General features: G+C 45.9%; 1 protein-coding gene across 1 annotated transcript in view; it reads right to left on the bottom strand.

The window, feature by feature from the left end:
• Positions 1–6926: 6926 nt before the first annotated feature.
• LOC8042045 overlaps positions 6927–17221 on the bottom strand; it is a 38639-nt gene continuing 28344 nt past the window's right edge. The window contains exons 4-5 of the mRNA XM_029979422.4: positions 16091–16253; positions 6927–7641 (exon numbers count right to left, since the gene is read on the bottom strand). Coding sequence (XP_029835282.2) covers positions 7364–7641; positions 16091–16253 — 441 coding nt within the window. The 3' untranslated portion in view covers positions 6927–7363. The remainder of the gene's footprint in view (positions 7642–16090; positions 16254–17221) is intronic.

The following is a 17221-nucleotide window of genomic DNA, read 5'->3' on the forward strand; positions in this document are numbered from 1 at the left end:
GCATACTTCTTGCATTCGTGGTCTGCTGCAGGCATCTTGAGGACCGGAAGTAGCAGTCGTAAATATATCAGAAACAAGCGATTACCGGCACACTTCTGCCGAAACCTGTATGACATTCAATCAAGCTTTCTATATTTGCGATTTTTAGAAGTTTAAATCATGATTTTTGAACGGTCGGGTTTTCCTAGCGAAACCTGGCCACATGTATTTGTCCATAACAGTGACCCTAGCAATGGTTTGTTTGGACCCATGATGTCACATTTACGGGGTCAATATATATTTTAAGGGTATAGACCACAGAGTTGTTACAACAAATGCTAGAGACTCAGCTGGCGCTAGTGTCTACGGGACTTCCGGTTGCAAATTGTCTACTTTTCCAGCCTTCAGGCCCGTTCACACTCTTGCGATTCCTAGAAACCTCTTACAACGGGAGGACAGACTGGCGCCATCTATTGGGTAGCAGTGTAACCTTGGCGGTGCGTCATGTTTTCTATTTCTCTCGCGCATTATCCTTTCTTTCTTGGCTCGAAAAACTTTTGTCAACGTTATAAACGAGCCTTTCTTATAGGTATTACGCACATTTGACCTTGAAAATACCGCAAAACCTTTGTCTTGTGAAATGCAGTTCCAGGGTCACCGCATAGATGGCACCAGCGCGCCAGTATGTTCTCTCGTCCTAAGAGATTTTAAGAGGCAAGTCTCGTCTCTCTCGGTCGTACTCGGTTACAAGAGTGTGGACGGGCCATTACTGTGTATTCCTATGAGAAAACGTTGGTGATATTTTCTCTTTGCCAGGGAATAACAGAAATCAGCGTAGTTTCTTTACTCGTAACAGGTACTATGTAGCTTTATTTACATTATATAAAAGTGCAATTTATTTAGCCAACGAGTTTTTTTTAAATTTTATTACTGAACAATGTCTGTCTGTGTTGTACAGCATGATATGTCAATACAAGCTATCAACCAATACAAGGACCCCATTCCTATCGCTCTTCTAACTAGTTCGATAATTTGCCCAAATCTTGGCGCAAAAGAAGGCAGCCCCGGCAAGGGGCCGCAGCTGAGGACTCGTATGTCTATCCGGAGACTCGAGGCAATGATCCCCCAGATTTTCCTGGGACCATAGTGAAAACACCAAGTGGCAAGCTCCACGGTGCAAGGACTCGTGCCATGAGCAAGACGACGGCGAACCCTTATCCGACTCTCGTGAGTCATTCTCAAGGCAACAGCAATCCACCAGCCGTTACAGGTCAGCTCATTTACCATCAGATGTCCCAACAAGACAGTCAGTTTTTAACGGACTGTACGAAACAACGTGAAACAATTGAAGAATTCATGAAGAACAAGGAGCTCCTAGTACAGGTGCTCACGCAAAAGAATTCATTTCAGGAGTACTCGAATCAAAAGAAAGAGTTCGAAGAGTTTCTTTTGAACCGCAACCTGCCCTCCACTGTGCGGCAGAAGCGGACGGAGGCAGGTACACAAGAAACAAATACAGCATGCACAAACGACGCGAGCCAGAGAGATGACAACGAAGAATGGCCCCTACTACTATCACATCCATGCAAACACAGCACCTTGCCTACAAAACAGAGAGAAGCCCCTGCAGATAAAAGGAGGTCCCCAACTCAGACAGTGGTGCTGAAACCTACCTGCAAGGAGAAAGTTCACACCTTCACCGGACGAGACATTTACCGGACGATGGAGAAAGCCGGCATCCAGAACACGGACGATTCCACAGTGCACCTCAACGAGAAGTCGAATACTATCGCAATCACCACTAGAAATCCTCGGCTCACGAGCAAGCTACTCAACATTAGAGCGGTAGAAATAGCAGAGAAAAAGTACGAGATGAAACCGTACATGGCCATCGCCAGCAACCAAGTGAGGGGAGTTATATACCTGCATGGCGAAAACCTGAATGAAACACCAGAATCACTAATGGAGGAATTAGACTGTCGCACAAACAACATTGTGACAGTTAGGATCATAAGAAGATCCGGAAAGACGGTACTGATCACTTTCGAAGGTGAGAGAATTCCGCAGCATGTGCGTGTCTATGTGAAGTGTTCAATGTAATGGAGTACAAACGCAGACCGGTAGTATGCTACTCATGCCACCGCATTGGTCATAAGTCCGATGTGTGCCCCCTGGCACAAAAAGATGCGGCAACTATGGACACATTCATGGAGACGCAGAAGGCTGCGAATTGCTGCGGAAATGTTTCAACTGCAGGGGCCCACCCAAAAGACAGATACCGCCAAGGCGTCCACAGCCGAGAATACTAACACCCAGGCCCTTTTTGAACGGCCCTCCACCCCCACCGAGAGCATCGAACCGTGGAACTGAAAACAGTTCCAAGCCTCAAACGGGTCTGGGCTGCTCCCCTTAGGCTAGGACCAAAGAGGCAAGCACCCGATCCGGCGTCAATTGATACAGTACTATGTCACGATGAACCGTCTGTGATGGCGACACAAATGCTACAGAACAGCAGCGTCACGCAGAGAATGGCATCACTGGATCAAAGAGTGAGAAAAATGGAAAATACACTGGACTGCATTCTGCAGGCCCTCCATGCTATGAACCGACCAAGAAATAAATAGGACCAGTACGCAAAGGTCTAAACGTAAAAAGACTCCATGGGTCTTACAGTGGAATTGCCAAACCTTCTGACAAAAGTAAGCAGAATTCAAGGAAAGACTGGACAAAATGGGTGACAACAAACCGCTTATCATCCTGCTGCAAAAAACAAAAACAGACTCGATCAAAATTAGGGGTTACAACTCCTATATGTAAACATACACCAGAGAACCCCATGCCTACAGTAGCAACGCTGATAAGTAAGGACATCTCCCAGGCACAACTCATCCCGCAACATCTCTGCAACAACACGCAGGAAGTTGTGGGCGTCAAAGTAGGAATAGGGGGTAAGGAATGTAGAATCTTTAATACCTATATCAGACCGCACAGACGGGAAGAAAATGACATGTCATGGTTAGATGACGTGAAACACGGCAATATTCCTACGCTGGTGGCCGGTGATTTCAATGCCCAACACACAACATGGGGATATAAGCGAGAAAACCAACGCGGAAAAAGCCTAAACAGCAAGTGTAAACAGCTATCTTCTCAGTAACGAGCCGGATTCACCGACCAGACTAGGACTCAACCCAAGGGAAGCGGATACAACACCGGACTGAACATGGACAACCAGGAACCTAAGGGTGACCTGGCACACAAAGCCGGACCCCATGGGAAGCGACCACCTTCTAATCAGTATCAAATTGCACATCAGTGTGGGTGCGAGAAAGAAGGTCCACTTTATTAGATGGGATTGGTTCCGAATGCTGCTAGGAGAGAGCAGCACAGAAGACCTAACACGCAGAATACAGTTGGCCATGGCCGGCGCAAAAGAAGAGTATCGAGTACGAGAAGACGCACCCGCGCCAGACCTGCATTTACTTAACCTATGGGCCAGTCGCCTTCAAGCCTTACAGCGGTACAGGAAAAAGAAACAAGAAAAAAAACTCAAAATCAAGCTCAATCTTGCTACCGGCTTGAGCAAAAAGATACATACTGGAGCTTAGTCGGCTAAAAAGGGCAAACACACTGTGGATCCTTCAACGAGAAGACGGGGCTAGGAAAAGCATGGCGCACGTACCAAGGGATGTGCGGAAAGACTAAAAGCAAAGGGATGGGAGCCAACCTGGCTCTCAAACTTGGAATATCAGAAGCTCCCCCCCTAAGCACCTGCTATAAAAGATCGCAAACGGACTACCAAGCACCAGAAGACGCTCCTTTAAACAAGGGGGAACTGCTGGCGGCCATAGCCACAGCCAAATGCAACACAGCACCGGGACCCGACCATGTAACTGTTGCTGCTATAAATAACCTCCCAGAAAAAGAACAGGAGGAACTTTTGGAATGGTACAATCAAATTTGGGAACAAGGCACCCTACCCAGAAGGTGGAAACACTCCACAGTAATTCCGATAACCAAACCCGGCAAGCCAGCCAACGATATTGGAAACCTAAGACCGATTTATTTCACCTCTAACCTGTGTAAAATAACGGAGAGAATGGTTTTAGCCCATATTATATGGCTCCTGGAAACACAAAGTAGACTGCACCCTCTGCAAACAGGATTTAGGCAAGGCCTCTCAACGCAGGACAGCTTGGCCATGACACACCGAGACATAGCATCTACTCCCCCAAAAGGACAACCCCGCACCATCGTGGCGATTGACATTAAAAAGGCATTTGACTCCATACCACATGAAACGGTCATAAAAGCGGCCGAAAAAAGGGGCATCCACGGCAGACTGCTGAATTTTATAAAATCCTTCTTGCAGGAGGGTGTCTACCAACTTGACATTTTCAAATTCCCAGAGTTTTCCAGGTTTTCTCCGAGTACTTTTGTGAAACTCCCTGAGTGACACAGAACTTTGTTTTAGGTCAAGATGGGCTGACACCAAGTCGCCAGATGCTGTCACTCTCTAAAAAGCTTGTTATAATATTTAAAAAAAATGACATAATACAGTTTTAATGGTAACGAGTAACTTTTATTAGATTCAAAGAGAAAACAGAAGGGAGTGGTTAGTAAACTTCATAGCGAATAAAATATAAAAAAAAAAGGTAAACTGAGGTTACGCGACCAACCGACCCCCTGTCACGGGGAGGGTCACGTGCCCTCACGGTTACGCCAATGGCGACGCCGATCAAGCCGGAAACGGGCGCCTAAGAGCTGCGCTCTAAAAGAAAAACGGGAGCAATAAGGGGGAAAGAAAAAGGTAAACAAAGATAAGGCGTTCAAAGTGCGATTGCTCAACCCATGTTGACAACACACTCCACTGAACAATTTTTTTCTCTTTATCTTGGGGTTAAGGAGTCGCGCTGCGACAGCATTCGGAGAAACGCATTTGCGTTTTCCCATAGGAATGCATTACCGGAAGATAAATGTCGACTGCTTCCTGTCTGCTTCAAAATGCAACAGCACACTAGCGCCAGCTGAGCCTGTAGCGTTTAATGTAATAACTCTATAATATAGACCTTTTCATCTCCGTAGGTGCCTGACCTGTGGAATGAGGGCACTGACACACATAGCGCCATAAAGCGGCTTCAATTTGGTTGGTTCTGGTTTCGACGGCCTTGGCGGCTAAGTCCTATGTTATTTTCGCTTAGTTTTGTGGTATATATCCCTTGTGGTACAGAACCAATGATACAGTGGTAAGAGGCCACCTTGAGAACTACGGCGTTATGAGCCTAAACTGGACGTTTTTTTACGAACACTTTCATCTCATCAGTGGTGTCGCTAGGGCCAGCAGCACCCGCGGCGATGGCCTGCCGCAGGACGGTCGGTCCGCGCTTCGCGTCCCCTCCGCCCCTTCGCCAAGGCGCAAAGGAGAGAGGGGAGTGACGATTTGAAGCCACCTTATGATGGCTGCTTCACGTAATTCCAAGGGGGCATCCCGGGGTGCCGAAAGCGCGCGATATGCGAAGTCTTGGGTCCTGGGCTTACTACTGGTCGGAGCCGCTAAAAGCTTTTCAGTCGAAACACAAAACATAAGTGGCACGAACCGTTTCAATTATTTATGAAAGTATTTTTTGTTCAGTATTTTAGATAAAAAAAACAAACAAATGCAGTTTACAAAGTAGGGAAACAGAAATGACCCGTCGACATACCCGCCACCAAGTGGTGGAAAAGGCGGCGCATACTAGAAAGGTGTAGTGGGAAAGAAACGGCTGAGCCAATCAAAGTCCGGGCAGGTGGCAACCCTAGTTGCGAGTCAGACACACTATTGACTAGGCCACGCTGACATGGCTTTTGGACAAACGGAAGTTTAAATGCTTAGCTATCGACTTCCGCTCTTAAAGGCTAAGCTTAAGCGTCCTCCTGTAATCTTTATACAAACCTTCGCACGTATCGTACTGCAAGAACGTCGTAAATGCATAGTCATGAAGCTCCAAGAATGACACCAATGCCAAGAGTGCCATTGAAAGCAAAAAATCGTTTAATGCATAACCTCTCTCTTCAGAAGAGCCAAAGTTTGAGATTATTATTTCCCATTTTTACCGCTGGGAGCTAGGATTTCGGACACTGTTCTAGAAGAGGATGAGACTTGGCTATCATCTGCCAGAACTATGTATACTGGAAGGGCTAATGATACATGCAAGCAAAATTTAATCTACTAATCATATTCTAAACAACCAAACCTATCATGAAGTAAGCATAGTGTACTACATCCACAGTACGATGTGGCAACGAACATGGGCTTGTTTCGGTGAAACATTGCAGTGTTGGCGAAACAATGTCAATAAAACGTCACTCTACTAGCTGATAGCCACCGTGCCACAATTCAGGGTGCTTTAACGAGTTTTTGTTTGCATGCATTCTGTGGTAGTAGTGTGCAGTACTGAGAAAGCAACAATGACAGTCAACAACTGGCACAAAAGGCAGAACGCTTTTTACCTGTCATGCAGTCTGGTTGTAAACTTGTCGAAAGCTAATTTGAATGAGTACAGTTGAGCGATGCAACTCTTTCTCTCTTTTCTTTCTGCCTAAAAGCTGGAAAGCAATGGGGGCTAAGTATGCAGTCAGTTAATTTTCTTTTAACTTGTTTGAGATCTAAAAAAAGAAAAATAAAGAAACATCATTCCAGGAATAAGCGTTATATTACAACTCATAGTTGTATATTGCCCATTTTTCTGCAGAGTGATCTTGCTGCAAAATCTAGCATGTATAAACAAGACCTGATGCCTGCTTTATGGATATGGTGTTTATTTTGAACACTAGTTAAACAAAATCACAACCTGGTTTTGTGGCTCCTTTAATTAAGAAAAAGTTATAGTTAGCATCGCTGTCCCAGTTTTCATGGTTTTGGGCCACTCCTCCTCCAGGCCTCTTCAGAAAAGAAAGGAGCACTCTTGAACATGTTTTTTTTTTATTAACAACTCTCATAACACTAGCAACATGCTATATAATGAACAATTTACAAAAAGTAAGAAATTCGCTTACACTGCAAACAATGAACTCGGGTCAGTTTAGCCCAGCAACCAGTCTTCGTGTTGCTATTTTGAAAACAACCCTTCGAAACCAATATTCAATTTAATCTAGGATCGTAAAAACACAAAATGCCGTATAGTATATGAACTCTCAACTCTTATAACAGTTTCAACACCATAATGAAAAAAAAAAAAAAAAAATTAAAAAGGCGACAACTTGTTTTTAATAAAGCAAAGGAAACTGTACACACGATTGCAAACTGCTCGGCTTGAGCAGTCCAATATGAGAAAGGACGTGTGAGGCAATGTTTCGCTTGTATGACTTGTGATGCCTCTGCAGAGATGGGGGGGAGGGGGAACAGTTACCAGACAATCTTTTTCCTCTGTGGCGGTGCGTCTGGTTTGGTGGGCTGCCTGGGCGGGACGATGGGGGTACGTTTGGGTGGGTTTGTGGTGCTCGATGGGGCCATCACTGGTCGAATTTTCTGCCTCGGGCTCGGCTGCGCTGGCGGGCTTTTCTGTTTTGAACAGTGTCCCACAAAGGTCGTACTGGGAGGGGATGGGAGCAGGGGCCTGGGGTTCTTCCTGATCACCACCGTCTTCCCAGCTGGCACGCCTGTCCTGGCCGCCTGTGCGGGCTCTGCAAAGAATGCAAGGAGGTAACCGGAGTTCCAAGCTAACAAGTGCCCGTTGCAGTCGCCACACGCTCCGACTTGCGTTTTTGTTTTTAGATATAATTTGCCTAATAGGTGAGGCATTTGACTTACGGTGTGGCCGCAAAAATCACCATCTACGTGCAGAGCGCAAGTTTGTCTGCTTCTTTTGCAGGGGTTGTGGGGGCGTCGTCAGAATGCCGAGCTCCGATTGAAGGATAGTGGGTAGACCTCAAGGCAGCTTGCTTTGAGGTCTGCCCTCTCTCCTTCTATCAGAGCCAATCAAAGCGTGGCATTCTGACGTCACACTGCGCTGGTGAGTTTGCTGCCATCTGGTGAGTTTGTAGGGAACTACAACCATATAACTCCGGTCGTGTTTGTTTGGGCGCTGCTTTTTGAAATTGCGAAACTGGATGCTCAGTGCAAGTGATACTTTTGAGACGGCCGACCGTGCTGGCTGCTCGGGGGTAGCGTAGTGGAAATTGGAGCGATGGCTCTTCGGGTTCAGACTTTGAACCCTTCTCGGGCTCTGAGCCGGATGACAGCTCCACATCCCATGAACAACAGGAAACTAGCTCGGTTCGGAGTCCGGAGTCTGACACACAACCGCACCGTCTGCTAGACCGTCCCAGAAGCGGGCGCGTCGAAGTTTTAGTCTTTTTTGTTTTTTCAGCCTCCAGCGAGTGTGCCGCAGATGCTTTGAAGGTCGTGTACTATTTATTTTAAGTCTTACATTTTTTTTATGTGACAATAAACTAGTGTATACTCTTTGCTATCGCATCGAGGAAAAAAAACCGACCACAGGGACGCGTCTTTGGACAAAAAATGTGACAATGAAAGGGTTAAGGAGCACTGAAGTGATTTTCGAGATCTTTGTTTTATGGCCCTAACTTAATCTACGAGCTCTAAGCATCCTCAGAAACCAGAAATTAAATTTATGCCAAACTGATTGAAGTATTAAAAAAGTGATAAAATATTCCAACACTTATCGCTGGCACAGAACGACAGACGACGCTACCGAACCTTGCTGAATATGGTAGAACGGTGGACGCTGCTTATCAGCCACTCACGAGCGATCAGTTCCTGCATGGACGAGCAGCTGGCCAGCCATCCATGAGGGAACCCATCGTTTACGAGTGGCTGACAAGCGCCGTCTGTCGTTCTAACGTATTCAGCAAGGTTCGGTAGCGCTATCTGTCGTTCTGCGCCAACGAAGAGTGTTGGAACCTTTTATCACTTTATTAATACGTAAATTGGTTGTGCATAAATGGAACTTTTGGTTTTCTAGGATGCTTAAAGCAGCGAGGTTTGAGGTACCAATCCTCCTTACCGCACCTGACAAGCTTAGATGGCCGAGTCCCAAGATCAACAAGCAGCAAGACTATCATGACAAATGTAAGATCAATCATGCACCGAAGTTCGTTGACTGCCGCTGCAATATCATTGACGAAATCCCGCTATCATGCAGAAAAGTGTATTTGGGACGGCCGGGGAGGTGTGTCAACGTGAGACTCGGGGCGCATGCGCTATCCCTTAAATCTTCACCAGGGGGCCATCTAGCCGTGCATGTGAGGGGCTGTGGTTGCACCCCAATTTTTTCTGACAAGAAAGTACTCAACCAGTTTCACAACCGAAGGACTAGAGAAGTATATGAGGCACAAGTGGTTACGCCAAAGGGCAGGCAGCGATGTGATTGGCCTAGGCCGTTTTGGAGCACCTTTCGAAGCAGCCAAAACAGTGTTTTGGAGCAGCCGAAACAGTGTTTTGGAGCAGCAAAAGTAGCGTTCAAAGCAGATATTCTAATAAAAATAAAAATATTTGTTTTAAATGCTGGCCACGCGAAGGGAACCTTGCTCGCCGAAATAAACCAATTATGGTCAAGTTTGGTCACCTGGGAGTCTTTCAAGATGTAACTGAAATGCCAATGACATGACACACTTCTTTTTGCTTCTCGAAACATTCTGCAAGGCTGGAACGAGCTTTGCTTTAGCTTAGGGTAGTAATAAATGTCCACTTTCAATGTCTCGAAAGAGACATTGCGACATCCCACAAGTGTACAGTGCTGTACGCATTGCCAAGCAATTCCGAAAAACCGCTTGCCACCGTTTTACTGATTGCCGACGTGCCAGATTTTCCTCAAAAGTAATTAAATGTAAAACAATGAATTGCAAGCGTCCTGGCTGGTGCCTCTGTTGTGCAATAGGTGAGCGGCGTTTGGCAACTTCCGGTTCCTTAGGAAATTTTGTTTCGCCATTGACAAGCACAACAATGAGCTGGAAGCCTGTGGAAGCATAATTTTGAAACCTCCAGATTGTAGTTTTCAGAACCATGCTTAGACAGGCTTGCAGATTATCATCGCCGCTTGTCAACAGCTAAACAAAATTTCCTAAGGAACCGGAAGTTGCCAAACGCCGCTCAGCTATTATGATCGCATCGTTGGTTCGCATGCACGTGAGGGCAACTCCGGCAGGCTTGCAGGTGCACGTGCTCGTCGCGCGAGCGAAACGGCTGTTCGATCCAAACCGAGACCATGCCTCTCCGCTCCGTCGCCAACTGGTTGCCAAAAGTCTATGCAAAATGTAACTGCCCAGCATGCGACAAAAAAAGAGTGCAGCGCCGCGTGCTTGCAAGGCCAGCAGGCGAGGTACGAGCTAAACACAGAAAAAAAGAACCTGAGTGCATTGATGCAAGACATCAAGAGCCAGGGTCACTTTGTGCAACTATTGAACTCGAGACAAACAAGCGCGCTCTGCGGGCTCAGCGTGTTGACATTCCCTTCTTTGCTTTAGCTCACTTCAACTTTTCTTCGCGACACATTTTTCACGTACCGGTGTCCCTCTCGAAAGAAAGCCCACCAAGAGAAACCTAGGTAATCAATACTTCGACACAGCAGTCTTTGAGTTAGAAAGGGATTTTTGTAGCAGCGTATGTTTTAAACAAGAACATGAATGTTGATGAACATGCGGCAAACCTTATGTTTCAGTTTAGGCAGCTCCATATCTGCAACGTCGTGTGGCCGTTGATTTCAGGAGCGAGAGCTTCAGCTCAAAAAGTAAGTCCCGCTGCGCCGAAACAAAGTTTCGTTTCACATCGTCACGTCATGGCTGGTACCCAGCACGCTAGCGTCGCAGCACACACACACGCCGGCATCTATCGTTAAAAAAATTGAAAAAAAACAACGCGAGACGAGACTAACACTTACGAGACGACGAGAGCGTGAAAGAAGAGACGGCATGGCGGAAAAAACCATGCAAAAAACCATGGACGATTGATGCAGGGTATCTTGTGTCAGGCGGCCGTTTGCGCCGCCTAGCTCATGCATGCTCAGTTACGGTACTTAGTTTTTTTCAGTTTTGAAAGGCGACAAAAATTGGCCCATTGGCACAGGCTTGGGGCAGATTACCCATATTTTGACAAAATGTAGCAGGATGTAGCAGGGCTAGCCCCTTGGCGCAGTTTGGCGCAATTGGCGCAGCCATCACATCACTGGGCAGGCCTGCGTAAGTTTGGCATCAAGAACCATGTCGGCGAAAGAGTTTGATTTTTTTAATTGGTGTGTCTGATTTACCTTCTTTCATTTATATGAAAATATTGTCTCGGAGCTACCGGCCTCTTCTTCTTTAACAATTAAACTTTGAATGTCTCCTGCATTTGGGCTAATCACAATACTCATAATAAGTGATTAATAATATGTAACAGTTTTAAAATGAACAACAAGTCGGAGGCTAATTATGTAATTAGTTTGACATTCCTTTAAATTAAATTAAAAATAACTGTAACATCTTTCTTCTCTTTCACAACCTTTCCAGCGAATAAACTAATGTTATCAAACATCAGTTATGAGTTCAGCGCTTGTCCTGTCTACGTCTTTTATTTGTCATCGTCCTTTGCACTGCAGCGTGTATTATGTATAAATAGGGTGTGTATTTTTCGGTTTTAACCGAAAAACATCGATAAACATCCGTCAGCGACGAAAATACAAAATTGGTTAAAACCGAAAAACACCGGTCGTCGCATGTTTCCAACCTAGCAAAACCCTTTCCCCGTAGAGGTTCGTCGAACGTGTTATCTCGTGGATCATGCATTCTTCCAGTGTCTATACGTGGCTTGCACGTGGCGCCAGTCCGCCCTCCTTTCTGGGGGTCAAAAGTGTCTAGTTAACGCAGTGGAAGCTAAGCTCTCACACGCCTTTCCCCCATTGTGTCTCTTATGGCCTCCTTTTGTGGAAAAATTAACGCAGTGGAGGGTACGCTCTCACGTGCCCTTTCCCCATTATGTCTGGCCAAGTAATGTCGGTGCAAGCCATGTATTCAGAGGTTGCTGTGGTTCCTGGAAGACACTGCCAACATCCGTGTCGTACGGGGCTACTGACCTTTCAGAACTGAGATGCGTTCCTTGTTATCTATTTAGTTTCCATGGGCTTTTGGGGAAACGGAAAAAGGGTTTTGTTGGCGTGGGGTTTTTTCGCTTTATATAAAAGGACTGTTCTGCCAAAACATTTGCAGACGTGTTTGAGAAGGCGCGTCCGTCCCGCGTCTGCGGGTTTTCTTATTGTGAGACTTGCTTCCCTTCGTCGTCATGCGGAGTAGAAGGCCACCAGAATGGGAAGTAAGCGGAAAGCTCAAGATGACTACGTTACAGATTTCATAGATGAATCGTCGTTCTGGTTCCGCGTGCCAATTGTTAATCCGTGCAGGAATGTGGAGCTGCCAGAGGGATCTGTGCCTTAAAAAAGTATCTATCGGCTGGTCCTCCGAGACGAGAGCTAGCTGAGTGACCTAGAATCAGAGTTTCTTTGTGACCGCCAGTATGCTGTGACTAGCACCGCTGATCCAGTGTTATTTTGGAAACTTCATTTACCTGACTGGCCACTACTGTCCCAAGCCTCGCTGGAAATTTCGGGATTTCCAGTGTCCAGCGCAACGTGGAGCGAGCGCTCTTTGACAATGGCCAATATTTGCGACCGCAAGCATTTTTACGAAGCTTTATCTACTTTTATTTATGATAAAGCTTTTACGAAGCTTTATCTTAATACTTTATCGACAGGAATAAAACTTTTTGACAGCATTCTTCAGGAGTTATACAAGCTGATAGGATTATTTTTCAAAAACATTACTTTTTCAAAAAATCTTGATTTTAAATTTGTGCCCCGCCCTTAAACGGATACTTCAACGAAATTTGGAATATACCCGTCGTGTTCAAAAATAGGTTGAATATGATCCACAATATCCGTAAATGACAATCACACGTTTGTATTTTAAACCTGGGTGGCTGTATTTTTCGTTATAAACGGCCCACTCTGGCAAGCGCTCGGAGAACAGCCAGCGGAGAGCATGCGACACCCAACGCAATCGTGACGTAGTTCGTCTCGGGACGAGCAAAGCTACGGCGAGACGTAGCTTTGCTCGTCTCGCCATAGAGGCACTCTCTCCTCATCGCAACATAGCAGAATTGTTCCGACTCCGGAAAACTTTCCCACACCATGGCACAGTAAAGGGAAACATTGGCTGCAGCAGAACTCAATAGCACGGTAATTTCCAATCCAGCACTAACTTCTCTTCATGCTCAATATTTATATTACTGCAAAAGCTAAAAGTTACAAAAGATAATGCATATAAACTGCGATTTCACAGCTCACAGTACCAGGAATATGCTATCCGGGTTGGAATTCATTGTTTTGTTGAATTCCCACGCTGGGAAACCAATACATGCATCTATTTTAAAAGAAACAAATATTTATCATAAATAATGCAGTTCACCCCAAGACACGCATTCGTTGTGGTGATTTATGCTTCCCAACGTCAGCCTTAAAGGGGCACTGACACATCAAAATCATATTTTATTTTATTATCCGAAACGATTGAAAACGATGCCTGGACATTACCCTCAAAATTTGAAACTTGGGAATTCAGTATTTCTGAATTAAAAAAACAATTTCCAAATGCCGAATTTGAAGTTCCCGCGCGATCCGCGCCAGTGCAGTGAGTCAAATTTCGCGGTCTCCTGCGACTTGACTTTCTTTCGGACCTCCGCTCCACGCTGTGAAGCTAAGCGCCGTTGCTACCGCGGCCCGAAGCGAGGAGGAGGCGAGCAGGCGGGATAGAAGGGTGCCGGCGCGGGAAAAAAACCGGTTTCGTCCCCGACTCGCCGATAATCCTCTGCTCGAGCGCCGCCAAGTTTTCCGAGGGAGCACACAAATCCAGGAAGCGACATCACACCGAAATCTTATTTTCGGTATTTCAAAAAGAAAGGCCGTAGTGCGTTCGCAATTGCGTTAAAAAACATGTTTTACGATTGCCGTTATTAAATGTTATAGAAAGGTCGCCTACAAAGCTTCTAAATTTCCTGATTTTTGACGTCACCGATCAAAAGAAGCAAGGAGGTGAGCGCGGGAAATATAAACGCCAAAAATAAAAAGGCGCGCGCGCGCGCGGACAATTTTTTTTTTGCGATGCGGTTTTTTTTTGCGTGTTTATGGCTGCAACTTGCATCGTTTTAGACAATAAAAAAGAATACGACCTTTGGGGTGTCAGTGCCCCTTTAAGCAGAGGACGCATCCAAACGAGCAATTATTTAAATTTTGTCCGTACGCTGGTAACATGATTTGATCTTCACTGAAGTACCGAACGGTACCGCACCATTTTTCTCTAAAATTGTATTCCCACCTATACCGTGCGACAAAAATCAATGCAAGAATCCACACCGTCTCGCATGCGAACGTGGAGAGCCTATGGTGCGAACTTGCTTCTTCCCCCGCTTTGATGATGATGATAGCACGACAGTAGCGCCAGATCTAGGTCGATCTAGAGGCCAATAGCTGGGCATCTATATAGGTTTAATTTTATGTCAGATGCATCATTTACTTCCCATCCCAATGTAGGCATTGAACTTTTTGAAACCACAGTTGATATAGTTTAATAAAAATTAACTTGGCTGAGAAAAGGACAAAAAGCATGGGAACAACCTTCATGAGTTTAGATAGATTTTACAGCGAAGCTGTTAAAGGGCAACTCCGCTTCATTTTTGATATTTAGAAAACTATGTAGCCCTCTTCAGTATCATATAGGAAGACCCCATGTCAAATATTACAATCTAATTTCGTTTATATATTTAATAAACTGGCCAGCAAACCTTCAAGCGAGCCAAGTCGCCGAAATCTGCCAACTCTAGAAGGCGCGAGGCGCAATCACCAGCGCAGTCAATGCCACGGAGATGGAGCGGCCAACGTTGAGCCACTACGTCAGAGGCATGCATACGTCATTCTCACGTTTTGTTTGTTTTTACTTCTCAGAGCGAAATTGAACGATGACGTCATGAATTTCTCCTCCCGGTGTTGGCTGACCGGGCGTTCACGTGATCACCATAACACGGATGTGCCTGGGATGCGCTCCCCTGCGCGCTTATCGGTCTGTTTCTCCGCTCCTTTTCTCCTCTTTCGTCTTCTCCCCTTCCCCCTCGCCCCCGGGTCATAACCGTCCACGCCATGCGGAGCGACCTGCCCGCGTCCAATAAAATTAAAAAAAAAAAAAAAAAAGACCTCGCTTGGTTTTTTGCTTTCTCCCGAACGTCACAAGACCACGTGGTTCGACGTGACGTGCCATGACTCTGACGACCCGAGACCAATGTTGCCTGACGCAACCGAAGTTTCGGTTTCGATATCTGCTGATGTTTAAATTAGGATTACACAAATAATATTCCACATTTCGCGAATCCGAAGACGTAGAGTTGTTTAGTAGTGCTTTGTGAATGTGAATCACATGGAAGCCTAAATTTTTCGGAATTGAGCGGAGTTGCCTTTTAAGGGCTAGCTTCTCCAGGGTCGTGTCTGCCGGATTAGAAATGATGACACCGAACTCTGGATAGCTACCGCCATCTATGAGCGACGGCGGCAACCAGACAACTGGTTGCCGCCGTCGCTCATAGATGGCGGCAACCTTTCTTCGGAGGAAGAAGGGCGATGGCGATAGCGGAACAAGTGGCGATGCGCGCAGCAGTGCGAATGGTTCCGCAACCGCTGCGAAGCCACTATCGCCTAAAGTTTCACTGCGTTGAACGCTTCAGATTCCCTTGCGAAAGAAGAGTAGATCGCTCGTTTGGAAAGCCACCGCCAAGAACAGATGCTACAGCTCCGCTGCTCTTCCTTCTTCATCAGAGTGAAAAGGCTGAAAGCTTTTTTAAATGGTGCAGTGGTAAATGGTGCAGTAGAAGAAGGCAAAAAATATTTAACCAAAACCGCTATTCGCTTTGGACTTGCTTCAAACTCAAAATCCACTATTTGCACATGCCTAATTTCTGAATATCAGTAAAGTGAAATAAAGTTTTTACACAATGTTGTTGTAAATTCCTCACATTTTGGAAAAATGTAGCAGGCTCTGGCAGGGTTTGGCACAGCAATGACATCACTGTAGTCAAGAAAGAAAACAGAGGCCTGCATACCGAAGTCTCCGTTGAGCATCCTGTTGAGAAGGTGTACGTCTATAGTTCTGGATGTGGGGTAGAAGGTCACTTTCCTCTGCAGGCCTTCCAACTTTAGCTGCTTTTGGTGGCCATGGACGAGGAACCTCACTTTCTGGGGTAGCTGTTGGTCCATCCAGCCAATCTAGAGGCGAACAAACGCAGATTCAAATAGGCATCCCCATAACCATTTCTATGTTAGCAGAACACTAGCTGGCCATTCATTTCCAGCTGGACAACCATTGCAGACAGTATATTCCTAGGTGTTCAAATAGCTAAACCATATTCTTTTCCCTAATCCCGCTGGCAAGAGTCTAAAGCCCCAAACACACGATTGATGAAAACAGGCATCCCCCGGTGGTTAATATAGCATACCTACCAAGTTCGGAGAAACCAAATCCAAGAGGTTTCCCTAAGGTGGAGGGGGAAAGGGAATTTGTAGAGCGCAGCTTTGGGGCGCCAGTTTTCGCGTATAGCGGCGTCGCAGTCGGCGTAACCGCCCCGCTAAATTTAGTGGGGAATTGAATTGGTGTTGAGGTCACGTGACGTCAATTTTCCCGCTAAATCTAGCGGAGAAACTGAATTTGTTCATAAGTGACGTGACACAAAGTTATGGGACGTCATTTTCTCCGCTAAATTTAGTGGAGAAACTGAATGTGTGTTGCGGTCAATGTGACGTCATTTTCCCCGCTAAATTTAGCGGGGGAACTGTTCGGGGAGGGGACTGGTTGGAAGAGGAGGAGAGGGTACAGAAGAGGAGGAGGAGAGGAAGACGACGAAGGTGAGGAGGGAACAGAGGAAAAGGAGGGGCGTATCCACCCCTCCGTACCATTCCCTCCTCCTTTTCTAGAGCTGCGCTCTAATTTCGCATCACAGATATTCGTAAACATCTTTTATTTTTTCTTTACAAGAAATATTGACCATGAATTTACAGGAAGATAACATTGCACTGCACATGCTAGCGAGATACGGCTGTTCCTTGTTATCACTGCTGCCATCTGTTGCGACGGCGAAAACTTTGTTTAAGTGCGGGGAAGGGGGGGGGGGGGGGGAGGGGTTGACTAGCATTTTCCAAGAGATTTTTCTGTCAATTGTACAACCGTATGAAATGGT

This window comes from Ixodes scapularis, unplaced genomic scaffold, assembly GCF_016920785.2.
Source record: "Ixodes scapularis isolate PalLabHiFi unplaced genomic scaffold, ASM1692078v2 PGA_scaffold0__279_contigs__length_252992795, whole genome shotgun sequence".
NCBI classification, from domain to species: Eukaryota; Metazoa; Arthropoda; class Arachnida; order Ixodida; family Ixodidae; genus Ixodes; species Ixodes scapularis.